At 40.3% G+C, this 27,111-nt stretch overlaps 3 protein-coding genes across 5 annotated transcripts; 2 read left to right on the plus strand and 1 right to left on the minus strand.

Annotated features, from left to right (window-relative positions):
- Positions 1-2,057: 2,057 nt before the first annotated feature.
- Positions 2,058-7,197, plus strand: LOC145482065 (uncharacterized). Of its 3 annotated transcripts, none has more exons than XM_081460659.1 (6): positions 2,058-4,109; positions 4,837-5,029; positions 5,199-5,682; positions 5,905-6,016; positions 6,136-6,397; positions 6,494-7,197. In XM_081460659.1, the coding sequence occupies exons 3-6, from the start codon at positions 5,650-5,652 to the stop codon at positions 6,684-6,686; spliced, it is 600 nt and encodes a 199-aa protein (XP_081316785.1). In that variant the 5' UTR covers positions 2,058-4,109; positions 4,837-5,029; positions 5,199-5,649; the 3' UTR covers positions 6,687-7,197. The 3 variants fall into 3 exon arrangements, with proteins under 3 accessions (XP_081316785.1, XP_081316776.1, XP_081316793.1); XM_081460650.1 differs by having other exon boundaries at positions 2,058-2,292; positions 2,469-4,109; positions 4,837-5,682; XM_081460667.1 differs by having other exon boundaries at positions 4,837-5,682; positions 6,500-7,197.
- On the plus strand, positions 7,189-9,642 carry LOC145500887 (uncharacterized; the record flags this gene model as incomplete). Its single annotated transcript, XM_081480463.1, has 1 exon — positions 7,189-9,642. A coding segment is annotated over one exon (906 nt), but the record flags the coding sequence as incomplete, so codon positions are not given.
- Positions 9,643-13,638: 3,996 nt separating this feature from the next.
- On the minus strand, positions 13,639-26,732 carry LOC145481028 (uncharacterized). Its single transcript, XM_081459412.1, has 6 exons — positions 26,017-26,732; positions 25,718-25,782; positions 25,104-25,155; positions 24,197-24,247; positions 19,303-23,620; positions 13,639-16,065 (listed from the first exon to the last, which is right to left on the minus strand). The coding sequence occupies exon 5, from the start codon at positions 23,598-23,600 to the stop codon at positions 19,305-19,307; it is 4,296 nt and encodes a 1,431-aa protein (XP_081315538.1). The 5' UTR covers positions 23,601-23,620; positions 24,197-24,247; positions 25,104-25,155; positions 25,718-25,782; positions 26,017-26,732; the 3' UTR covers positions 13,639-16,065; positions 19,303-19,304.
- Positions 26,733-27,111: the final 379 nt, after the last annotated feature.

The raw sequence follows: 27,111 nt of genomic DNA on the forward strand, positions 1-27,111 counted from the left end.
GCAAAGAGCAAATAAAAAAAAAAACATGGGGCATCTGCTATAGTCACGCAGATTACGTCTGAGAAGACTGGGAAGAGAGATAGAATGAAGGCACGGAGTGTAGGACGCGCCCTCGTTTCTATGATCCCCTCGAGTCCATGAAGTGAACTAGTTATCGAGTCCTACAAGACCAAGTTGCTGAAAATTATGGAGCCTTTAGTTCGCTTGGGTAAAAGTACCTTTCATTGTCCTGAGCTTCCTTGATTTAACCGGTGGTAAAAGCCAAAATAAAAGAAAAAATAAAAGAGAAAATGCACGTAAATCTTGGGGAAAAACTACAATTGAGATTAAATACATGTCTTTTCATCAATTCAAAAAAGAATATACACTGTCCCTCTTTGCTAGCGAGACATGAATACTGTAAATACTCGCATTAGCTACTTTCTTTAAACTCCTATTTAGTTACTTATTATCTATAAGTTATTCCTTATCACCTACTTTACCAACTTACTACTTGACTAATTTTACTGGTTTGGTCGCTAAATCGAAAGCGTCTGCTTCTTTGGCCACTACACACTTCTCTTTTTTGGTTTGTGTTTGTGTTTCTTTTTTTACTGCAGCAGATTTTTGTAATTGAAAACAGTGTGAGTAACTGAACTTGTACTTGAAGCCATTTAAACACTAAAAACTGAAGTCAAAGCTCCGTGCAACGTAAAAAAAAAATTAATAATTCTTGGCGCTTTGTAACTCTTCATTAGGGACCTTTAGCAATGACGACGAGAACGTGGACGACGACGTATGTGACCGATTGGGGCCTGGAACGGGACCGTCGTCCACGGCGGGAAACGTAAACACTTTAGTAAACCGGTTACGTGGACGAACCCTTTACTGCAGCTTTCTGTGGCAGTCAACAGGAAAATGTCAAACAAATGTCAAATGTTCCGTTAATTTGAAAATGCAAAAATTATCCATTACAACAATTTAACGTTTATTCAGTGTTGTAATCAACGTCAAGTGATTCAGAGGTAAGCTAAGTTTATAGTCGATCCGAGCACTTCGGATATTCTTCAAAGCCCAGAAGTCTTCTTAAAAATGCCAACTGGTATAAATTACAAAACTATAACGAAATGCCCGCGATTTGTATTTATAAAAGCACTACCACGTACCCTGCAGTACTTTTATTAACATCCGCCATTGCTTTTTCCACTTTATACTGTAAAGCCCTACCTGCAACTCGAAAGAAATCAAGTTTTTTTTTCCATCACGGTACCATCAAATTACTTCGGCACTGTATTTATTCACTAACCGACCCTTTACATTACAGAAATTCCTAAGATACGTAAGTAGAAATTAGAAAACAAATAAAACATATGAAGGTGAATTAATCAACATGACACGAGCGTGGGACAAAGAAAAATTCTGAGTCCCGACAGGAATCGAACCCATGACCTCCCGAACACCGGGCGGGCGCTCTATCCACTGAGCTACGAGAACTCATGGAGAGTAAGGTCATTTAGCTGAGTTCATATATGATAGGTGTCCTGCATACTGCTAGGATCAACGCTATCGAATTCATCGTGAGTAGTGATAAGTTAATAAAGATGGCGAATTTTAAGCTCGGTAATGAAATGCGAAGATGAATTAATCAACATGACACGAGCGTGGGACAAAGGAAAATTCTGAGTCCCCGACAGGAATCGAACCCATGACCTCCCGAACACCGGGCGGGCGCTCTATCCACTGAGCTACGAGAACTCATGGAGAGTAAGGTCATTTAACTGAGTTCATATATGATAGGTGTCCTGCATACTGCTAGGATCAACGCTATCGAATTCATCGTGAGTAGTGATAAGTTAATAAAGATGGTGAATTTTAAGCTCGGTAATGAAATGCGAAGGTGAATTAATCAACATGACACGAGCGTGGGAGAAAGAAAAATTCTGAGTCCCCGACAGGAATCGAACCCAGGACCTCCCGAACACCGGGCGGGCGCTCTATCCACTGAGCTACGAGAACTCATGGAGAGCAAGGTCATTTAACTGAGTTCATATATGATAGGTGTCCTGCATACTCTGCATACTGCTAGGATCAACGCTATCGAGTTCATCGTGAGTAGTGATAAGTTAATAAAGATGGTGAATTTTAAGCTCGGTAATGAAATGTGAAGGTGAATTAATCAACATGACACGAGCGTGGGACAAAGAAAAATTCTGAGTCCCCGACAGGAATCGAACCCAGGACCTCCCGAACACCGGGCGGGCGCTCTATCCACTGAGCTACGAGAACTCATGGAGAGCGAGGTCATTTAACTGAGTTCATATATGCTAGGTGTCCTACATACTGCTAGGATCAACGCTATCGAATTCATCGTGAGTAGTGATAAGTTAATAAAGATGGTGAATTTTAAGCTCGGTAATGAAATGTGAAGGTGAATTAATCAACATGACAGGAGCGAGTTGATTAATTCACCTTCGCATTTCATTACCGAGCTTAAAATTCACCATCTTTATTAACTTATCACTACTCACGATGAATTCGACAGCGTTGATCCTAGCAGTATGCAGGACACCTATCATATACGAACTCAGTTAAATGACCTCGCTCTCCATGAGTTCTCGTAGCTCAGTGGATAGAGCGCCCGCCCGGTGTTCGGGAGGTCATGGGTTCGATTCCTGTCGGGGACTCAGAATTTTTCTTTGTCCCACGCTCGTGTCATGTTGATTAATTCATCTTCACATTTCATTACCGAGCTTAAAATTCACCATCTTTATTAATTTATCAAGATGTAATCTAGTTTACATAAAAATTTGCAGCTAATAATAATTACCTAATTATTAAAAATGTGCGTATCCTCTTCATGGGAATCGCAAGGGCAAGCCAGAGAGGGGAGCGACGTTGGAGATGAGCAAAGAAATCATGTCAAAGTGGAACACACTCGTTCTAGTCGGAGCAGGTAAGGGAGGAATGTATACTTGCCTACCGCATTTTAAAATTTCACGATGCCCTTGGTTCAAACATTATGTCGGGGGCGTAACCTGAGTGAGGGGTGGGTGGGGATAGGAAGTAATCAACAGAGTTTTATTGGGGAGGTTCCCATTTTAAGATCTGAATGATGATTTATGAAAAAAGGAACGGTTTGAACTTCGGACCTAGCCTCCTACGCAGACGTTCTTTGGGCTCGTCACGTAATCTTCCGTCCCCTACAACGGGGAGAAGGAAGATTGCGAGACGAGCTCAAAGAATGTCTGCATAGGAGGCTACGCCCGAACTACAAACCGTTCCTTTTTTATGAATCATCATTCAGATCTTAAAATAGTACCCATTTCAAGCTGAATCCCCCTAAACTAGTCCATTGTAGAGAGTGCTACCCAGGTATCGTTCGCTTGGCATCAAAGTTTGTGTAGTCTGGAATCAGTAAATCCAGGCTCAAGATCAGGAATCACATCGATGGGATCATGGATCAAAGCCGAAATCTAGAATAAAACGGAAACTTTTTCTTAACTAGGATCAGGAGTAGTTTCCAACTTACAGATCTTGTTACGAGGCCGCTAAATTATGCAAATGAACAGATGTACCATGTTGGTCGCCCTGAGTGATATTTGTTTGGCCCAAAAGGGGCTATTATTCAAGGGATGCAATTATTTCTCATTATCCCTATATCAGAGGGTTAGCTACAGCCAGGAAGAGGGCAACGAACAAGACGATCTCTGACAAGAACCATGGGAACTCAAAGCGTAACGCAAATACATAAAAATGTATCGTCGTCATAAGTGAGTGCAGTAGTTTTGATCGCACAAGGACTCATTTTCTTTTGGGGGGGTGGGCGTTATTTGAGCGAAAGGATGCGTTAATCACTGTACATTTTTCAAACTTCGCGTATGTTGTATTTACTTAATGTTTGACTGTTTACAGGAATTTGCAAACTTTGTAGAAATGATCACCTTGCCGCTGTACGAGTCGTGAACCCAGATGAAGATTCGTTCACGTTGCAATCTGAAGAGCCAGCTGTAACGTAATCTGAAGAGCCAGTTGTAACGCAATCTGAATAGTTCACTAGAGCCCGAGAACCCATACACGAGTTCCTCCCTTAACAACTGCACGCATCGAGTGATTCTGGAAGTCAGCTGGAGGTATGTTTCGCATTGCTGCTTTGTCGATAGGATCTTTAAAACAATTCAAAAGGCAGCGCACTCCAGCTGTGAATAAGGTGCACATAACCAACGCAACACTCACTGCAGAGTTTAAATTACTTCATCTGTTTCCCCAAGGAAACCTTACCGGAAGCTTGCCAGATACAATGTCATCGAACATTGCACTGAGTTATTGATCATTTACCTACGAGTTATTAATTAGATATTCGTAAGCACACTCACTAAGGTACTACAAATAAGAACACTGACATTCCGTTCTTGGTGTACAGCTGCAGCCTAATTAGTCTGGTTACCCAATTTGGTGAGTTTGAGGACGCAAGCTGGGGCCTGGACACTAAACGCCGGAATCGTTAGGAAAAAGCTAAACCATATAACCTCTACTAGCCGTGAAGATACACACAATCTGGTAAATTCTAGAATTTAGCCTTGTCCTGTCAAGGGTAGTCGAATGCAACACAAACATGCTGCAACGGAAGTTTAGTGTTCCTGACTTTTTCAACATAAGGTGGTCAGTTATAAAATAAGGAAAGATCCGTAGCTATTTTTAGATTCATAGTCTAAAGAAATGTTTCCCAGAAAACCAATCAGGCTTCCGCTGAGGTTCCTAACATTAAAGAAGAATCAGTGCTAATTAGCTTTTCCATGAAGAATCATTTTCCCCTTTGTTGGAGAAGTACTTGATACTTTTGCTATTTTCTAATTTCAGCGAGAAACCAAATCCTGTAAGGGGTTGCCCTTGCGTAAAGGTGAAGCCCTGCTAAGTGATGATGGCTCAGATGTATTTTCCTCTGGCTCACAAGAATCCTCAACGGCCATAGAAACATCAATGGAATGGCAGGCAACGCCACAGATACAAATGAAACTTCATTCTCTCAACAATTTTCTAAGACAAGCTGATGGTAGAGTGAGCCCAGTACGATCTCAGCTCAACACAAACGCGGAAGGTTTCTCATCATCCACTACACGCTATTACGAGCGAAAAGGAATGCAAGTTGTTGAGGCGAGTCTAGATGCTATAGCCCCAGGGCAGTCTACACGGCTTCTGCAGCAAGTGCTAGAGGCGTACAGCCATTTCACCGACTCGGACGTGAACCTCCCTGAGAAAACATTGCGTTCCAGGCTTGTCACCCCATAAAATAAAGCTACAAATTGGTATACCAGACAGCAAATTCTCTCTGTCTTTGTGGCCGATTACTCTAAGACAGAGTTACTGAGCTTTATTCCAGGTTTGACCTTGTGGAGGATAGATGAGGCCAGAAAACACACTTTCCGTACTAGCCCAGGCCACATTATTGAACCCCCTGTTTTGCAGCGATGCAGGCGTGATTCAGTTAAAGTGGATCACTTTCTTGATTTTATTTCAAGCCCCTCCTTTCTCCAGGACGTAGCCTACGGGACGAAGACCCTAAGACTGTCAGATGGTAAGACAATAGAAATTCCAAATGTGGTGAGGACATTTGTGGCATCCCGTCTTACTCATTTGTACCAGTCATACTGCTCTGAGTCTGGATTCGAACCCATGGGAAGATCAACCCTGTTTAGCATCCTCAAGGTAACGAGGACGAATATGTCTAGTTTCACCCCCTGAACATGTTTACGTCTTTGATTCTGTCTCTAAGAAAAGGATTCGATATAAATAATTCATTTTTAAGAAATGGTTACCTGGACAGGTTTTGGGGCTCGCTAAGGTCTTATTAGTCTACTAACTGGACGAATTGTGTGAACAAACTATCTGGCTTTTTATCAATAATTATTTCTCAACTGCTTTGCCCAGATATGCGCTGCTTCCCAGAAGAAATCGTTAGCTGGATTGGACAGCACACAAACCGATGGAGTGACAGCGTTCAGTACTCTGGATGAGGCAACTAATAAACTTTGTACATTGGGTATGTATGTCTCACTATTAAAAATATGCTTCTTAGAGCCCATAATACATGTTTGAAAAAATAAATGCAGTGTAAATCAAGACTATAGCACACTCATGTATGTCTGTCCCATTTTTCAGGTTTGTGTGAGCGAACAGCCAGAGACATCAGTGCCCGTCTAAAGTCGTCAAAAACCTATCTTAAGACAGACTATAAAATTCACGTGTCTAGAGCTGATCCCTGCGCTGATCACTGCAGTGTGTATGCGCTGAGCACCGATGACCCCGATTACCAAGGGCACTGCGACCATGAGCACAACATAGTCTGTGACAGACGTGATAATTACAGGAATGCTGTTGTGGATCTACAAATGTCGTTATCGTCTCCTACTGTTTTCTATAGGTAAGGACTTGTCGGTTGGTTGTCATTTTCGTTACTGTTTTTATTAGCATTGTACACTTTGGTAAGATTCGTTTTTTGTGTTGTTTTGTTGTCAAGCGGTAGTGATCTGAAAGAAGAAATCATACACGATGTAGACTCAGCTCTCCCTGAACTTGACGAATGGAAAGCTCACATCCTTAGAGCGGCTCACCAGGATTCTGCGAAGAGAGACATCATTGATAATCTGTCACCACGACAGGTTCTCCTGATAATGAATTGGGCCATCCAGCTTTCGAGAAACCCATCGTGACTGGTTTGGCAAAAAGGGCAAATCGTGGCATGTGACAGTTGCAGTGACAAGAAGCGATTGTTATGACATTGAGATAATTACTTCAAAATAGAGTTTTGCTATAATTTAGAAAATGCGTGTAGCAAAAAGACGCTTTAGAAACGGTGCCCAAATCCCGTTTTATGGGCGTGGCCCAAATACATTTCAACCCCTAAAGGGTACCAATTCTATAAGAACACATTAGCTGACACTGACATTTCTAAAGCAATAAAAATGTCCACATAAACTTAAAATTTCAAATAGTTGAGTAACAAATAGGTGCTAATTTTTTCCGCTTTTACCTAAAAAGGTGCCGCGATAACTCTAACCCTGTCACTTTAGCGGTACCGATCGACGGCACATGAAAATGAACGATGAGCACCGCCGTCAATCTAACAGAGTAGTCCCTTAGGGAGGGCAACATCCTGTCAGAGCCGGATTAACAAAAAGGTCTGGGATGTATGTCAAACTGTAATGTTCACATATTACTGTCGTTTCTAGTTATTTTAGAGCTAACTGTGTTATTGTCCTTCTGTTCCAGGCCCGAACTTACATCCATTTGTTTGAGGATTGCGTTCAAAACTGGTTCGCAGTCGCTTCAATCATAGAACGCACACTGACGACACTGAAAGCAGCAAACCCAAACATTCAAGAGGCATTTTTGCGCAGCGATAATGCAGGATGTTATCATTGTACTTATCTAATCCTCTCTCTTCCTAGCCTTGGAGAGCGCGCAGGCATTACGATACTCAGATATGATTTCAGCGATCCGCAGGCTGGAAAGGACGTCTGTGACCGACGAATTGCCACACTGAAGAGCCATATGCGGCGTTACATAAATGAAGGCCATGACATTAAAAGTGCTAGTGATATGAAGGCTGCGATGGATTCCTATGGCGGGGTTAAAGGATGCCAGGCAGCAGTTGTTAAGGTTCAAGAATCAAGCCAGACCATGAAGAAGCACACAATGTCTGGGATTCCGTCTCTGAATAATTTTAGTTTTGAGTCTGGAGGTTTGCGAGTGTGGAAGGCTTATGATGTGGGCCCAGGTAAACGTTTTACTCCTGCACAGGTGAATAGATTTGGAACACCTCAAGGACCTAGAGACCTTCGAGTCGAGCAGCCCTTCAGTGTACCGCGAGAGGAGGCTGGTGCTTATAGATCCACGACTTTGAGAGGTGAGCACCGACAGCCTCAGCCTAGCACCGCACAATCTGTTGAAAAAAAGCTGCCAAATGTCGAGGCTACGAGAGTTTATTTCGCTTTCCCCGAGGAGGGATGCACAAAGACTTATCAGTCTTTTGCAAATCTGCAGAAACACATGGACGTTGGAAAACACCTTGTGAGATTAGAGAGAGAAACTACATATGACAGCATCAAGAGAAAATGAGCCGAGACGTGCAAGGAGGTGTCTGGAAGCTACATACACAAAGAAACAGGGTCGAGCTCCCGAACGGCCTGTGCTGATCCCGCATGTGAAGTTGCTAAAGGATGGGCTCTCAAAACATTACGAAGAGCAACTCGCTTTTCCGAGAAGGTGAAGACATATCTAAAAAGAACATTCCTGGAAGGCGAGGAGACAGGGAGAAAGCAAAGTGCTGTGGATGTGTGCAGCAAGATGAAAACTCTGCGTGATGGTAATGGCAGGAAAATGTTCAATAAAGAAGAGTGGCTTGTTGCTGACCAAATAGCTAGGTACTTCAGCAGATTGTCTGTGATGTACAGAAGTGGCCGACTAGCCATAGACCAGGCTGATCCGAGTCCTGTTCAGGATGAGGAGGAGGACTTTGTTGCAGAGGCAGAAGAGATCTCAACCAGGCTTGAAATTTGAAGGCAGCTGGAATTATGATACAACGAATAAGTTAATTACATATGTAATATTGCCTCTACTACTTCTTACTGTCCTTCCAGGAGAATCAGGATTAGGCAGTCTTGTAAAAAAGCAAATTATTTATTTTGCAGCAATGTAGCGCCAGTTATGCATGTACGTGGGAGCTTGCTAAGCAGTCACGAATAGCCCAGAGCGACTCTAGTTTCTACGTCGAGTGCCCAGAAAAATTCAAAATATTCGAGCAGAGCGGAGGCGTTGCTAACGTGTATGCGGCCATGTTCGCTTGTGCGGGCCCCAGGTCGAAGGGAACCTCAGCTAAATCCTCTTTTGGCTAAGCTGATTGCAAAGTTCTTCAAGCATCTTATTACTCGCAGACATGATTATTTAAAATGTTTTTGCTATAAGGTACAATCTTTGTTGTTGCTAATTCAGAATAGAAACGTTCAGAAGAAAAACGTATTTTCATAATTGCTTAAAAGTAATGAAGTTTCACGGTAGCCAAAGTATGCACGCACGTGCAAGACGAGAAATTTGCATCATCCGCACGCAAATGATGATTTTGTTCATTGGAGAGCTCCATCGACTTCGACAGATGTTCCAACCAGAGGAGGTATCTGAGTAGGAAAATAGGGCAAACGGTAGACGTTGAGTTAATCAGAGTGCTCTCTTTACGTATTGTGGTACATGAAAAATTGTCTGCGCTTACTCCAGTTGATAAAACCGCTGACCAACTTTCTGGGCTCATGTAATCGTGGTGGACTCTATCTACGGCGTTAAACAAGATTAATTTGCATGCCTGATAATTTAAGGTTTTTTTTAACTCAGAATGGAATAGAGTTCGTATGCCGAGAGTGTGAGGTAAGTATTGATATATACAAACTGCAAGGTCAAGTTCTTGACCTGCGATGATTGAACAGGGTTTTAAGAGCAATCTAAACAACAAGATATGCTCTGTTAAACTCGCATCTAACACCTCAATGCTTTAGAATCTAAATATCATGGCAGTTCATTCCCATATTTCGATCATACGAATAGAATTCAGGTGTTATGCTCGTGATACACTGTTATTTTAAAGATTATTGCGAGGACTTTTGCGTTCAGTTACCTTCAGTAACTGACTCCCAAGGGAAAAATCGCAGAGCCGGCCCACTTTGTCTTTTAGAGTTGTTTGGTGGTTCCTTCAATCTGGCAAAGTTTCATCCAAATTGAAGAGATGGCATGTATCACCCCTGCCTGGTCCTCTGGCAAACTCAGTCTTAAGAGTGAATTTCTGAGAGTGTCGAGAATCGGAAGACATTCACGAAAAATCGATTTTTCTTTTATTTCGCCAAAACATACCTTTGGGTGAACTTATTCATGGAAAAATAGTTTAAAGTTCCAACAATTTATTTTATGGCCAAAATTTGAGAAGGTTGGAAATTTGCATATAATGGCGGTTTTCGCGGCTTAAAATGTTCAGAATTTCACGCTTCTTTACGAAAACAGCGGGGCCGTAAAAACAATCCTATAAAAACAAAACTTGGCACAAATATTATTTCATTCTTATACTTTAAAATCGTGTGATAAGTTTCTTGAAGTTTTGTTTGTAGCTTTGTAACGAAGGGTATTTTGTACAGCCGCCATATATGTCTCTTGGCAAGGAACAAATAAAGGCCAACTTTGACTAGTATAAATGGCCTCTGGTATATATCATTTGGTCAAAATATCTACATTTTAGGAAACCTTGGTTATTGTTTTTTTCACCCGAAAAGGTATAGCTCTGGGAATTAAAATGTTCTCCGTCAGTAAAATAAAATATTACGGCATGTAAGCGAGTTCAAATTTATGCAAATCACAAGGTTATTCTTTGGAAGTCAACGGTTTAAAACAGGAAACAACGGCCCACCGTTACTTACGTTCCTTCTGCTGCTATACAAACGATTTTAACTTCCCAGTGTCCTTGTGAGCTGTTCTGTAAAATATTTCCAGTAAAGCAGCGAGCATAAACGGCCATAAAATTCGACGAGGTCGACAATGTTTATATTTGAGATGAGACACTGAGTGGCACACACAGTCCTGGCTGTTTTCATCGTCTTGCCCAGTCGAAAGTCCTTTAAAAATATGATAGAATATTCGCTTCAAACCGTAGCAAATTAGTTTCTCATATCCATATGCCTCATGTCGACTCATGAGTAAATAAATCAGTCCCCGTACAGTGAATAAACAACTCGACTGACCTCTGAGGTCAGGAGGTCACCTGATATGTCATTATGTTACTTTTCCCCGGTATCAGATTACACGCGTAACGCCGTATTGAACATTACGGTATTTAGTTGAATTACGGTATTCAAAGTCTCTTTGACGACATTTCGATTTAATAAGAAAATTGAAAAAGCAACATTTTGACATAATTGTTAGCTTCTAACATATCGTTCATAGATGCATGATACCCTGACATAATTTCAACACTGGATTGATCTCTCTGACGTCGACGTGATTCATAGTTTTGCGCTTAGTAACATTTGGCACACATCTAAACTTGCGCAAAGATAAATACTCAAAAATAAGAAACCGTTTATCTGCAGGAAAAGCTGGACTGCCGAAGATAATAATGTTTTAAATTCTGCATATTATTTATTCGAGTAACGCAAGCTACTTGCTTTCAGTAACGCTTCGTGTCGCTTTGCAAAAGTGACAAACTTACTCTATGAAAATAAAGGTAAGGTAAGGTCAAGTCTGCGTGCGAGCCAAGTGGCCCATCAGGCCGGAGCTTATCCCGGTTTCTGTAGCATGAAGCGACTAGGAGTATTTCTACTCCGCCCTGGATGGGATGCTAGTCCATCGCAGGGTCATGCCAGCATTAAGTTGGCCGGTACCAATTTATACACCTGGGTGGAGAGAGGCACTCTGAGAGTGAAGTGTCTTGCCCAAGAACACAACACAATGTCCCCGGCCAGGGCTCGAACCCAGACCGCTCGATCCGGAGACGAGCGCACTAACCATGAGGCCACCGCGCCTCCCTATGAATATAAAGGCTTACTTACATTTGTTTCATTCTTTTATTTTTCTAATCTGAAATTTATGTTATATAGGCTTAAAGTGCACCTAACCCAAAAATTTTTTTTCGCTAGAACGAATCTGCTTATTATTTGAAATAGTTCTGCGAAAAAATTTTTGGATTCCGTTAAATCCTCGATTTTCTGTGCCACGACGAAATCTCGAAAATAGCTCCAAAACACCGCCATTTTGTTTCACGACCGAGTTTGAGGAGAATGGGTCCAGCGGCTCTTTTGACGTCTACCCGGGAAGGTTGGATATCTCATTTCCTCTCATCTCCTTCAGGATGGTGCAATAAACATTCGAAAAGTGCGCAGAAACGCCTTCCAGAGGTGCTATCGGCTGTTGCAGCAATATTCCAGATTTAAAGAAAGGTATACTGTACAATTTACTGGCGATGATCGGCTAATGGTGCAATAAAGACGTAAACGATGGTTGATTTTGTCGAACCGAAACAAGCGAACTGAATCTGTGAGAACCATTGAAGAACTCTCACTGGAATTTGTTCCGCAGACTTTCGAACGCTGTTTTCATAAATTTTCTGCTTAAAGCTAACCAGCAATTTGTAGAAATACCACCGACAACCTATATCTTCCAATCCCGCAGTATTTATCACATAACCGGCAAAGTTGTGTGATCCGGTCATGATCAAGAAGCGTTATACTGATACGTAAATAGATCGTAACTGTACGCCGCTAACCAACACTTATTTCTCTTTCGATTTAGATGAAAGTCGAAGATTAATCCTCTAGAATTACATGATAACAAAATTGTTAGACTCACAGAGTTTTTCGAAGGTTTGGAAATCAGCAGTGTGACAAAGATTCTGTGCAATAGCGTCGAAAATATGACCGCGTAACATTATCTGCGGACCTCTTAGGGAACTTATCCTTTTCGCTTATCCGACGAATTTCACTGCAAACTTTGAGAACAATTTACATTGGTTATTTGGAGTTACGACTTAAAACGTGTGACAATGTGAAATCGGTAATTGTATGAAATGTTTCCTTCCGCCTTGCTTCCCGCAGCTTCAAAAATACAGGTCCAGACAATACGATTTTCAATCGATCGAAGCCAATGTTTTGGAGGTCATCAAGTCTCGAAAACTGCAACACGTACGTCGCTCTTATAAACATGAAGCATTCAACTGAAAGTAAAACACAAACTGGATTTAGCAGAACCTTGACAAAATACATTCTCGGTAAGGACAAATGTAAACGGGCTATAAACACGCGTGGGAATCTTATGTTTAGTTGACGAAATTACCATCCAAAGCAGTCCTTGAGTCTTCTTTCCTGCTGTTCGTTTGCCTGCTCCTCCACTTCGTATCAGCTTTCCATTCCTAATATACAAGCAGCTCGTCCGCAAAGACGTCTTCCCCGTCGTCGCTTGAAATATTGCAAATTGCTCTCAAAGCTCTAAGCAGTGAGTTCACAGTTGTCGAACGTGCTCGATCGAGGTTTATTTCGGAGCCTTCCGAATCGAAACTTAACTCTGACTCCAGTGACGAAAAAGAAATGATTCTGAGACAAAACTTGGACGTTTTAGTCCCAAAATACATCGGAACGATTAGTTTTGCATTCTAGTTTCTCGAGCAAATACAGTGAGTTGACTGAGGCGCTATTGTGTTTGGTTCCTGGGTAGACGTCATCAGGTACCGCCGCCCCAGACTCCCTAAAACGCGGTCGTGAACCACTTAATCGCGACTTTGAAAGGGCATAGAAAATCGAGGATTCAACCAAATTCAAAAATGTTTTCCCCAAATGCTTCAAATAAAGTCTAGATTTGTTTTAGCGAAAAAAAATTTGGGGGTTAGGTGCACTTTAAGATTTTCTTCCCAAATTTACCGTTCAATTTCCTATTCCGGCCATATTTGAAGACATTCCTTCTCATTTGATTACTGTAAAACTTTACAATCACATATCTTGCGGAGGTTCAATATTTGGCTGTGTCGTTGAAGGCGTCAAAAAAGTGTCAGACATTTATTACTTACTTGTTGAAGTTGTACTCTTGATAGTTTTAAGTTGCGCTTGTTAATGCAAATCAAATATGTTCACTTCCTTATAAAGTTATTGTGTGAAAAATTAAACAAACATTCAACACATGATCCTCAGTTACAGCAGCACAGAGTTAATCCGTTTTAATGGTAATATGGCTTTTTTTAAGTATGTCCAGGTAGATTCGTTTAAGGCGAACAGGCTTGGGTGGCACTTCTAATTCCCTTTTTCCGTTCCTACTTTCTCTTCTCCAATATATGCCTGTTCGCGGGCTAGTGCCTCTCAATACAATTCATGCAGATTGCATTCTGCTTTCGGGAGTATTGGTCGTCACGATCGACTTTTGAAATTATTTTTCTTGGGAGTGAGGTGGGGGTGGATTATCGCTACTTCTAAAACCTAATCATAACAGCAAAATTGAGCGTCATAAGTGACTGAAATGACTAAAACATAGAAACAAAGGCTGTTCCGTTTTAGTTAGCAAAGGCTGGTGATATACGAACAGCGAGAGCAAAGCTTATTTTTTTCGCGTGAGATTTGCGTATTCAGCTCGTTCCTTCCGTGCCGCTAAATAACGCATTCACTGCCAAGGTCATTATTCATCTCCACTTATTAGTCCGTGTAACTGACGATTTCTGGAGATCTGACCCGGATAGTCACTGCTTTAAAAACCACAGGCGGTGGTGCTATCCAGTAAGATCGTTTGCCTCCTTTGACTCACATTCGATATTTTTAACTATAAACCCCTGTAGACCATGCTGAATTTTCAAAATCATGTCGTTTTCTACACGCTTTATCTCTGAAACGAAGTCGGTGACCCCCATTTCTTTCTTTCTTTTTTCTTTTTTTTTTTTTTTTGCATTTCTGACGCAAGTAACTCATTATCTGACCGCCGTAAAAATTAAGAAAATATCTATCGACTGGAAAATTTTCGCGTGAGCGTCCTCAAATACGGCGTTACGCGTGTAATGTGATACCGGGGAAAAGTAACATAATGACATATCAGGTGACCTCCTGACCTCAGAGGTCAGTCGAGTGTTTAATTCAATGTACGGGGACTGATTAATTTACTCATGAGTCGACATGAGGCATATGGATATGAGAAACTAATTTGCTTCGGTTTGAAGCGAATATTCTATCATATTTTTAAAGGACTCTCGACTGAGCAAGACGATGAAAACAGCCAGGACTTTGTGTGCCACTCAGTGTCTCACCTCAAATATAAACATTGTCGGCCTTGTCGAATTTTATGGCCGTTTATGCTCGCTATTTTACTTGAAATATTTTACAGAACAGGTCACAAGGACACTGGGAAGTTAAAATCGTTTGTATAGCAGCAGAAGGAACGTAAGTAACGGTGAGTCGTTGTTTTCTGTTTTAAAACGTTGACTTCTAAAGAATAACCTTGTGATTTGCATAAATTTGAACTCGCTTACATGCCGTAACATTTTATTTTACTGACGGAGAACATTTTAATTCCCAGAGCTATACCTTTTCGGGTGAAAAAAACAATAACCAAGGTTTCCTAAAATGTAGATATTTTGACCAAATGATATATACCAGAGGCCATTTATACTAGTCAAAGTTGGCCTTTATTTGTTCCTTGCCAAGAGACATATATGGCGGCTGTACAAAATACCCTTCGTTACAAAGCTACAAACAAAACTTCAAGAAACTTATTACACGATTTTAAAGTATAAGAATGAAATAATATTTGTGCCAAGTTTTGTTTTCATAGGATTGTTTTTACGCCCCCGCTGTTTTCGTAAAGAAGCGTGAAATTCTGAACATTTTAAGCTGCGAAAACCGCCATTATATGCAAATTTCCAACTTTCTCAAATTTTGGCCATAAAATAAATTGTTGGAACTTTAAACTATTTTTCCATGAATAAGTTCACCCAAAGGTATGTTTTGGCGAAATAAAAGAAAAATCGATTTTTCGTGAATGTCTTCCGATTCTCGACACTCTCAGAAAATCACTCTTAAGTACTTTCCGCTCGTATTTTACGCTAGAAGTTGCATTATCATATTGTAAACACTTGACGTCTTAAGGATGATATATAGACAAGTACGTTTGTAAAGCTTTTTCGATTACATCGATTACATCGATTACGATTAAACTACGGTCGGACCAAGTTGTGTCTCTTCCTTGACGTCCGTAGTGAAGACTATTGAAGTAGATCCTCGTGTACCAGGAAATCGTGACGAATTTCCGTTCTCGCAGGCAAGCAGTGCTCTCCAGAGTTAGATTCCCCCAGTTGTCAGTTGAAGTGTCCGCTTAGTCCGAAATTTACAGTGTTTGCAGGAAAAACCTATCGTCACAACTGATCATTTACTGCTACTTTCGTTTCTCATTAACCAGCCTTGTCACGGAGTTACTCCTTGCAAAAATTAAATCGTCCCATTGATTCAAACTGTGTCTGTATTCAGGGAACAGCTGGGCGCCATCTTGGATTTCAATGTCAGACATTGGGTATGACGCTGGTGCAAAGCAAGCCTGCAAAAGTAGAAACAAAGAATCACTTTATCCCTGACTGAGATATGCTCGCCAAATAAAACGATTTACTCCTTCATATAAAACAGGTCAAAGGTATTCCCAATATAACCAAGGTATAAAATTTCTTCTTTCTATAAGAAAGCAGATTTTTGTTTTGCTCGAGAGGATTACACAATGGACCAGCTTTAGCAAAATAACGTGATATGTTATTAGTGGTAGCTCTGTGTTGATTTTTAGCATACCCAGGTGTCTGCCTCAGTGCTGGGAAAATTTGGCAGTGTTTTTGCCCACACAGGCATTCAGAGTACAGGCATTCAGAGTGCGACTCCAATAGTTTTGTGAGCTTTTGCGCGTTTTTATAACTCAAAGGTATAATTGAAAAAATGCCAGTAAATCACTTTCAACGACATTATATGTTAAGTAGAGCATCATCTAGATTACACTTAAACACTGATACTGCACACTCTCTGATCAAGTAAAATTCTACGAGAAATTAAAAACTCGTTGACCGTTTGTAAATATTTGCATTGGTTCCGGAAATATTTAAGTTTGAAAATTGCGTAAAATATGCAAATGAGAGAGATGATGATGTCATACACTCAGCCAAATACTACATGAAGTGTATAAATTCTTGGCTTGCACTGTCACGCAATTTAAAAGTAATGCGAAAACCATTTGGCGGATAAAGTTAAGAAATTGTGATGTTATAGGAGATTGATAAAAAAGACACTTCTCCAAGATTTAAGTCTGCGCGTTTTCCTAAACTTCAAATATTTGACGAAATATTTTGCACAAATTTTTAGAGCCCAGTATGGAGCCGCCATGTTGATGTACCTCCGTGGGACACCAACATGGCGGCTGGAAAATAGGGTAAACACGTGGAACTTACTTTGGCTATTAAGGCGACTGATTATCTGTACTGACAAAGACAAGCATTTACATAAGCACTTTTTCTAATACTTTAACTTCTGAATAGGCTAAAAATCACGAGATAAGTATATATTTTTCGACAAACGCGTTGGTAGCTTTATGTCACGCACCGACATAACTCTGAAATTCAAAATGCACTGGTTTCCAGACGAAGCAGGCTACTGAGCTAAAAGGTTGTAAACAGATATAAATGTTTGCCCTCTTATGCCTGATGAGGATAACAACTTTGGTTGCTCTTTAGTTTTCGATTTGAGAAAATGATGACGTCACGTGGAAGCCAAGAATAGAGCTATCTCGGTCAATTTGCAGCAGAAACCATTGAAACTTGGTAGGCTATTATTCCTACATGCAACACACCTACGGCTATAAAAATTTTGATTCCCACAGCAACCCACTCTTTCCAAGTCCCCTCCAACCTAATTTCAATATTTCAATAATTTTCAGCCTGAAAAACATTGAACAAGGCCATAAACTGACCTAACATATTTATATGCTTGCTGGATCATGCAGATAAGGTACCCTTCGCAAATATCAATATAGAACGCTAAAGGTGGCCAGAAAAGTCTTTAATATCGGGGAGGTCTGGAACCCAGTATGTTGCCATGGTAACAAAATCTTATGTTAATAATATGGAGCACCTCTACTGGAATCGTACTGCCGAGAATTAAACATTTCTAATTCAAATTGGCTGACATATCTTTGTTCATAATATTTAAACAAGATCCGGTTGAGTTTATGACGTCATCGCTTAGTTAGTCTGCATATTTTAAAAACTTGAATATATCTGGAACGATAAGAAATAATTGAAAATAGTAAACAGAGTTTTTCTTTTCCTACAGACTACTTGTCTATGTTTTAAAATGACTTAAATGGGAAAACTAGCGCTAAAAAGTCACGACGTTTCGACCTCTCCGAGATCATTTTCAAGTGAGTAAAATTTGTAAATTAACATAAATATGTTAAAAAACAAGTTATAAGAGATAAAAATGGCGAACGCTAAAATGTGTTAAAATGTGTTAAAAATATACGATGGAAAAATAAAATAATCTTAGCAAGACTTGCTTGAAACAAATAATTTGGCGCGAATTGAATCGCACTGTTTGTTTAGCGTTGATTTCAGTTCCTTGGTTAAAAAAAGTAATTAAAAAATGAGGCAATCAAATCTGTTCTGACACTTTCTTAAGATTCGAAAGCTCTGTGCGATGTCTTCTGGTTCCACATCGTGCTGCTCTCTGAGGTGGTTTCCGATTACCGATCCTTTGCGTTCTTCAATTCGTTGGTGTAGGTGTCGGCACGTATAGCCGACATAGCCTGCATCACACAGGCCACACTGAAATGAAAACACTACGCATTGTTGAGTCACAAGAGGCGGCTTGTCTCCCTTGACCTTAATTTCATCCTTGATCTTTCTACTTGTGTAACCTGGGCTAATATCTGCGTTGATCTTCCGACTGAGGTCAGCCAGCTGTTTGCGTACTACGTTTGCAGATTTCTGGTCCTTGTAGGGCAACACGATTCTGATTGGGGCTTCTCTTTTATCAGCCACTCGGGTATGTGAATCCTCGGACACTTTTGATTCAATGAATCTGCGAATGGTTGACTGTGCAAGGTCGTCAGGATAGCGCAGTCGGGAGATCTGTTTTAGTCGTTCACATTCCTCGTGAAAAAACTTCCACGCAGACGAGAGTTGAAACGCACTTTTAAGCATGGTGTTCAGCAGTGACTGTTTGTATCTGGCGTCAACGTGGCTGTGGTAGTGTAGCAAAAGCCCTTTGTCCGTCTGTTTTCTGTAGACCGTGGTGTCTGGGCGGAAGCCATTCCTAATAACATCAGAGAAAGGGAAGCCTGCCATTTTCTCCATTGTAAAATCGATAGAGGGATGACCCTTGTTTAATCTCTCCAGGAATTCTGAGGCTGCTTACGGTTCCGGCATCGCGCTAAGTGTATCATCTACAAAGCGTTTGTAGAAGATATTTCTAGCTCTTTCTTGATTTAGCACGTAAAGGCATTTGTTATGAGGGAACCCAGTGGCGCTCCCACAGCTACACCGTCCACTTGTTCATACAAGTTTCCTTCACTTTTTCACATATTTTATCACATTTTAGCTTTCGCCATTTTATCTATTATAACTTGTTTTTTAACATATTTATGCTAACTTAGAAAGTTTACTCACTTGAAAATGACCTCGGAGAGGTCGAGACGTGAATTTTTAGCGCTAGTTTTTATTTCAAAATCGATTTCTAAGAAACTACTTATTGAATAGCAAAGATGCGATTTTCATCATAGTACCTCTTTAAGGAAACTTACTCTTATTTTCCAAAGTCAAATGTCACGTTATCTCCAATCAGCATAAATGGCGCCCACGCGGAAACCATCTCAAAGCCGTTACCTCTCATCCACCTCATGGCCTGGTGAAGAGATTCACTGGCACTCTTACCACAAACAAAATGTTTGTAGAAATGAAGCATCAGCTGCTCTGTTGCCTCGTCACTTATGGCCCATAGAGCCACCAAAACGGACCGTGCACCGGATCCCAAGAACGCTCGAGCGATTCCAATGACTCCTTCGGCTCTAATCTGCCCACGTGCACTATGACAGCAGCTAAGTACCACCAGTTTAGCTCGCAGTTGAACTTTTGCAATGTCAGACATCGTCAATAGGTAATCTTCTTCAGCTGAAATCCTGTTAGGAGGGCGTACTGGGGAAAGGGCAATTTCTCCTCGGTCAGCATTACCATGGGCTGCAAAATGGATCAGACTCACTGAATGTAACCTGTCAAGTACCACCTGCTTTGTTGCGTGTTGTCCCAACAAAGGTTGAACACCTAGCAGTCGTCCAATCATTACTGCTTCCTTTAATGCACAGGGTAACCTATGCAAGGTCATTTTCTCTCCTTTGTAAAGGACCGTACCGACTGCTGGATCCCCCACTATCAGAGCACCAGTCTGACTGTGATAGTCTGCAGGACTGTCCTGAATGACCTTCAGAGTCGTCAAAGAAGGAACGATGCGGATTCTAAATTTCTCTGATAAATACCTCCCGCCTTCATCCTTTAACGCTGGAAATGGAACTTGGTTTAAGCAGCGATCAGGAACAACAATGAGCTCCGGCTCCTCAAGTAGATCAGCTACCGGACTGATTAACATTCTGTAGTACGAAGAAAAGCTCGATTCGGAGTTTCCACTTTCTTCATCTTCTTGCTCTATAAGTCTCAATGCTGCGAGGCTCTGAACATCATTTAAGGATCGATCTTCGCAATCTTCCTCCGGTACAATACCAAAGCTTCGAAAGCTTGTAGCGAAGAAATCAGCCAACTTGCCAACTAGTCCGGCACCAACTAGCTTCTCATCTACTGTTATTCTTCGGAAATGAATGATTCCACTTGTCTTGAGAACCCAGAAGAACGCACCATGATCATGATAAGAAATGTACAGACAAGAAGAGTTGCTTTCTTTTTTCATAATATTTTCAATACCAATCCACGATTGCGGATCAGCTGAGATGTAGCTTTCAACAGAATACTGAGTTGCCATCAAGTCTGCTAGTGCTCTAGCCCGTTCCAACTCTAGAACATAAAGGCCATAGTTCGGATTTGTCCCAAAACAAAGGAATGCACTTAGACTCCGGTAGGGAAAACTGCGAACATCTGAAGACGATACCTTAAAATCGTCGTTGTCCCGTAAAAACCGTCGTAAAGATTCGCTTTTATCCATACTCAGAAACAGACAGTCAAACGCTTCCTGGATCTTGTATTGGGATAACTTCACCACTGTAAGAAGACAAAGACTTTGAAACTCTTTGTCTAAGTCCTTAATGTCTCGAGTAATTGACAGTGCCTTCTGAATATAATCTTCAGCCATGATATATTCACCAAGAAAGGTAAACACTGTTCCTAAGTTTCCGTAATCTGCTGCTTCTCCCTCTTTGTCACCAATTTGTATTCTCATGGCAAGTGCTTTTTCAAGATATTCTTTTGCCTTGTCATATTCACCAAGAGATGTAAACACAGTTCCTAAGTTTCCGTACGAGCTGGCTTCTCCCTTTTTGTCACCAATTTGTATTCTGATGGCAAGTGCTTTCTCAAGATATTCTTTAGCCTTGTCATATTCACCAAGAAAGGTAAACACTTTTCCTAAGTTTCCGTAATCTGCTGCTTCTCCCTCTTTGTCACCAATTTGTATTGTGATGTCAAGTGCTTTCTCAAGATATTCTTTAGCCTTGTCATATTCACCAAGAGATCTGAACACAGTTCCTAAGTTTCCGTACGAGCTGGCTTCTCCCTCTTTGTCACCAATTTGCATTCTGATGGCAAGTGCTTTCTCAAGATATTCTTTAGCCTTGTCATATTCACCAAGAGATGTAAACACAGTTCCTAAGTTTCCATACGAGCTGGCTTCTCCGTTTTTGTCACCAATTTGTATTCTGATAACAAGTGCTTTCTCAAAATATTCTTTAGCCTTCTCATATTCACCAAGAGATGTAAACACATATCCTAAGTTTCCGTACGAGCTGGCTTCTCCCTCTTTGTCACCAATTTGTATTCTGATAACAAGTGCTTTCTCAAGATATTCTTTAGCCTTGTCATAGTCACCAAGAGATGTAAACACAGTTCCTAAGTTTCCGTACGAGGTGGCGACTCCCTCTTTGTCACCAATTTGCATTCTGATGGCAAGTGCTTTCTCAAGATATTCTTTAGCCTTGTCATACTCACCAAGAGATGTAAACACAGTTCCTAAGTTTCCGTACGAGCTGGCTTCTCCGTTTTTGTCACCAATTTGTATTCTGATAACAAGTGCTTTCTCAAAATATTCTTTAGCCTTCTCATATTCACCAAGAGATGTAAACACATATCCTAAGTTTCCGTACGAGCTGGCTTCTCCCTCTTTGTCACCAATTTGTATTCTGATAACAAGTGCTTTCTCAAGATATTCTTTAGCCTTGTCATAGTCACCAAGAGATGTAAACACAGTTCCTAAGTTTCCGTACGAGGTGGCGACTCCCTCTTTGTCACCAATTTGCATTCTGATGGCAAGTGCTTTCTCAAGATATTCTTTAGCCTTGTCATACTCACCAAGAGATGTAAACACAGTTCCTAAGTTTCCGTACGAGCTGGCTTCTCCGTTTTTGTCACCAATTTGTATTCTGATAACAAGTGCTTTTTCAAGATATTCTTTAGCCTTGTCATATTCACCAAGAGATGTGAACACAGTTCCTAAGTTTCCGTAATCTGCTGCTTCTCCCTTTTTGTCACCAATTTGCATTCTGATGGCAAGTGCTTTCTCAAGATATTCTTTAGCCTTGTCATATTCACCAAGAGATGTAAACACAGTTCCTAAGTTTCCGTACGAGGTGGCTTCTCCCTTTTTGTCACCAATTTGTATTGTGATGGCAAGTGCTTTCGCAAGATATTCTTTAGCCTTGTCATATTCACCAAGAGATGTGAACACAGTTCCTAAGTTTCCGTAATCTGCTGCTTCTCCCTCTTTGTCACCAATTTGCATTCTGATGGCAAGTGCTTTCTCAAGATATTCTTTAGCCTTGTCATACTCACCAAGAGATGTAAACACAGTTCCTAAGTTTCCGTACGAGGTGGCTTCTCCCTTTTTGTCACCAATTTGTATTGTGATGGCAAGTGCTTTCTCAAGATATTCTTTAGCCTTGTCATATTCACCAAGAGATGTGAACACAGTTCCTAAGTTTCCGTAATCTGCTGCTTCTCCCTCTTTGTCACCAATTTGCATTCTGATGGCAAGTGCTTTCTCAAGATATTCTTTAGCCTTGTCATATTCACCAAGAGATGTAAACACAGTTCCTAAGTTTCCGTACGAGGTGGCTTCTCCCTCTTTGTCACCAATTTGTATTCTGATAACAAGTGCTTTCTCAAGATATTCTTTAGCCTTGTCATATTCACCAAGAGATTTAAACACAGTTCCTAAGTTTCTGGACGAGCTGGCTTCTCCCTCTTTGTCACCAATTTGTATTCTGATAACAAGTGCTTTCTCAAGATATTCTTTAGCCTTGTCATATTCACTAAGAGATGTAAACACAGTTCCTAAGTTTGCGTAAACTGTTGCCTCTCTCTTTTTTTCACCAAGTTGTAATGTGATGGCAAGGGCTTTCTCAAGATATTCTTTAGCTATGTCGTAGTCACCAAGGTAATAAGATATAATTCCAACCTTTTCATCGATGTATGCTTCATTCTTTCTATCTCCCATTTCTTTCGTGATATTAATCGCTTTCTTATAAAGTTCTCTTGCTTCTAGGTATTTATACTGCTGTCGATATATGTCGGCCAGTTTTACAGTAAGATTCCCTTCTTCATGTTTTTTACCACGTTCGCGGAAAATGTCAAGCAGTTTTCTGCCGTAGATTAGTGCTTCTGTGTGATCAGGGATAAGACAGTACGCCTTGAAGATTGTCATATGGATACCAATATAAAGTAAATTGAAAACTTCTCCTTTGGTTTTTAGCACTTTATCATTTAGGAAGATCAAACATTCCTTGCAGACCTCAATGCCTTTTAGAGCACGACCAGTGTTGAGAAGGAAAGTAGCAACAACCAAGCCAATAAAGATGGCTTGTAAAACGTCGTATATGTTGTTCATGGCGTCCTCCTCTATGTACCCTAATAACAATAACACAAATCAAGCTTTTTAGTTAATTAGAGTAATAATATTCTGTTGCTAAAAATATTCTCTTGCTAAAATCATGGACAAAAGTCTTGAGAAAAATTTGAACTTTTGGCGCTTTTGCGCGTACTCAATACGCAATTACAACTTCACCTGCCTATCTCTCAGAGCAGTCAGAGCTGTTCTGTTTTGAAGTCGCATTACCTGAGCAAGGACGAGACAAGAAACTTAACCACATATGACGCCTGGTTTCGTATGCAAATTAAATTGAGACTAGACTGATGGGAATGAGCGCTTTAATCATACAAACAAGATGCTCACCAAATTTAGGGAACTAAAAGGGTAATTAGATTGTAACGCTACACCCATTTCAAAAGAAGGGACAAAGAAGAAGCAGTACTGAACAAACGCAAACCATCAATAAAAACCAAATTAAGGCCAATATCAAAATCTAAACATCATTAGTAGCAAAGGTAGCCACAAAGTGAACTTAGTTTCCTCTGGCACACTCATGAATCCATTTCAAAGTGTCCGAGTAGATTAAACCAGCAGTTTGGAGTTTATAACCTTACCGTGTTCAGTCTCTCGATCCTCGGACGAAATTGAATCAAAAGTGATAGAATCTGAAAAACAAGAGCAAATGCAAATTAGAATTGAAAAAGTTTCAATCGTTGTGCTAAACAATCGAGTTTAATCACTATTTCAAAAGTATGTAACATTTTTTGCTATCTCCGTTTTATTGTTAAAGACTGACAGTACAGGCCAATGCCTTTCAAACCATATCGCAATGTTGACCATAGCTAATTATTGATTGAAATGATTATGAAGCCCGACAAAGTTCTTCGTTGTATGTTTTTTTTCCTCATTTTGTCCTTAACTATGCATAAAACACAATAGATAATTATTTCTGTTTCAAAGACTATGTAACTCAACTGAAACGGTTCGGTTATGTGACTTATGCATAGCGTATGATGGTAAAACGAAAGAATATTTAGAGTCGTGGACCTTCCAACATATATATGCATGAATCTTGGCATCTTTGTTTGCTCTTTTAAAGCTTTTCGGGCTTGAAAACTATTCTCCTCCACTGAACATACGTCGAATAGAATTTACATTCCTCGCCTTCCTATCATAGAAACTGGCTGCCTTGTCTGAAGACAAATAAGACTAGTAAAGAAGCAGGGCTTTTGCCATAGGTCTGTTGTAATTCTTCATATTTATTATCTATGAGTGATCATTTCGTAATTTACTTTTGCGGGATTTCATTGATTTCCTTCTGTAGACTTCTCATGGTAGTGATATCAGTTCGCAGAGCCAAAAACGTTCCCATTCTTACAGGAAACGATTGAGTTTGGGATTAATCCTCATTTAGTGGTTGCCTGAATGTCGTGGCTATCATAATTGAGCTATGCATATATATTATTCTAACTGGTTAAGATAGAAACTAGACGATTCAAAGTTAGCCAGAGCTGTACTTACCACGGCGAAACTTGCTTTGGAAAGTGAACCTGCGAAAACCGCCTGAGGGTTTCTAGATATTGCAGGAAACACTGCATAAAAGATGTATTCGGAGTTTCTGGAGTGTCGAAACATAAGCTTAGCGGGATGCATGATGAACTGAAAATCCGGCGGGATGTGGAATGCGGGATGCGGGTTTTGGGATAAAGATAACTGGGCCTGAGCAGCTTGTGTTCTTTGCAACCAGGAAATGCGAGATAAATTTGATATTAAGGGACGGGATGTGAGATAAAAAAACAGCAGATTACGGTTACTCAGTAACTGAAGAAAATAATTTACCTCATGTTCAAGATTGTTTGGCAACACTGATGAGTTAAAGGAAGGGAGTTTTTAAAAGAGCTTTTCAATCGGGTTTCGGTCACACAAGCGTTATTAACGACAACTGGTTTTGCTTAATCTTTTAACTACATGACGTGAGAGTTAAAAGTAGTTAGCCATTTCAGTCGACGTTACGGTGACAAATTCTCCCAGGTTCTTTCTTTGCGTTCAAAAAGTAGATCGATTGTAAACAGTTTACTTAATGATTTCAGTCTACTATTAATAACAAAGCTATTAAAATATTGATTTATACTCACAGGATTTGATGAGTCGACCAGAATGAAACCAAAATGGATAAGCGCCAATGACAAGACCTTTTCCTCTGAAAGGTAGAAGAGAAGGAAAAGTTAAGCAAACTATCACTGCTCAAACGATGCTTCCAAACAATTATTCGCGTGACTCACTAATAGCTGCTTTGAAAACAAAAGGAAAAGCAGTCGCGCAATTCAGAGAAACCTCTCTCAGTGTAAATTTAAAGTATTTAAAATCAGCTCTACTTGGTATATGTGCACCCAACGCTATCAGTCACAGGCAGCTTACAGTTTATAAACCTTACCGTGTTCAGTTTCTCAGTCTTCTGATGAAAATGAAACCAAAAGTGACAAAAACTGAAACAACACTGAGGAAGTTTCCCTGCAAGACAATGGGAGGTCCAATAGGAAGTCAAAACAAATTAATATTGAAATAAGTTTTAAACGTCGTGCAAACCGATAAAGTAAAATATTCGAAAGTAAGTTACATTTTTTTTTCTATTCCTATTCCTTGCTAAACACTGACGGTAAAGTCCAATAGCTTTTAGAGCATACTGAGTCTTTGACAATAGCTAATAATCACCGAAATGGTTATCAAGGGAGACAAAGTTCTTTGTTGTATGTGTTCGCTCGCTCTTGAGCTTAGCCGTGCATAAAACACAATAGCTGTTAACTCAGCTCTGTCTTATAGATTTAGCAACAGAAACGTTCGGTTATCTAATTAATACACAGTGGAAAGATTGTTCATGGTCCTGGAGCTCCCAACATAAATCTTGGCATCATTGTTTGCTCTATTGAAGCTTCTTGGTCTTAAAGCCACTCCAGTTTACTATTAAACTATGTATATATAAATTAATTTACATTTTACGACGGTTCCTGTCATAGACAGGCTGACTTGCTTTGAAGAGAAATAAGACAACTAATGAAAGCTTCTTTTGCCATCGATCTGTTTTAAATATGGAAGACCGTAAATTAACTTTTCTTCAGTTTTCACTTTATAATGTACTTTGTACAGCAGTCTGACAGAGCCAAAAACTTTGCTATGTAAAAGCAAGCGATGGAGCTTGCAATTAATCATCACTTTGTGATTGCCTAAATGTCATGGCTCAGTATCATAATAAAGCTGTATATTATTTCTACAACTCTTTAAAATAGAAACCAGACGATACAAAGTTAGTTAGAGCTGTACTTACCACGGCAGAACCTGCTTTGGAAAGTAAAACAATGGAAATCGCTTGAGGGGTTCTCGATATTTCAAAGAAACACTGATTATTCTAATACGTCAAGCATGGAAAATGTATGTCAAAGTTTCTGGGGTGTGAAACATATGCTAGTTGGTAGGCGAAGCTGACAATCCAGGCGGGATGTGCAATGCGGGATTTGGGGTTAAAAATATCTTA

The sequence above is a fragment of the Orbicella franksi genome, chromosome 1, assembly GCF_964199315.1.
Source record: "Orbicella franksi chromosome 1, jaOrbFran1.1, whole genome shotgun sequence".
NCBI classification, from domain to species: domain Eukaryota; kingdom Metazoa; phylum Cnidaria; class Anthozoa; order Scleractinia; family Merulinidae; genus Orbicella; species Orbicella franksi.

What these genes read in the sequence shown, in the direction of transcription:
- LOC145482065 (XM_081460659.1), top strand. Translation starts at nt 5,650, where the DNA reads ATGGGAAGATCAACCCTGTTTAGCATCCTCAAG. An exon ending in TAATAAACTTTGTACATTGG is followed by an intron (nt 6,017 to 6,135) that starts GTATGTATGTCT and finishes CCCATTTTTCAG; the next exon opens with GTTTGTGTGAGCGAACAGCC. An exon ending in TCTCCTACTGTTTTCTATAG is followed by an intron (nt 6,398 to 6,493) that starts GTAAGGACTTGT and finishes TTTGTTGTCAAG; the next exon opens with CGGTAGTGATCTGAAAGAAG.
- LOC145481028 (XM_081459412.1), bottom strand. Translation starts at nt 23,600, where the DNA reads ATGAACAACATATACGACGTTTTACAAGCCATCTTTATTGGCTTGGTT.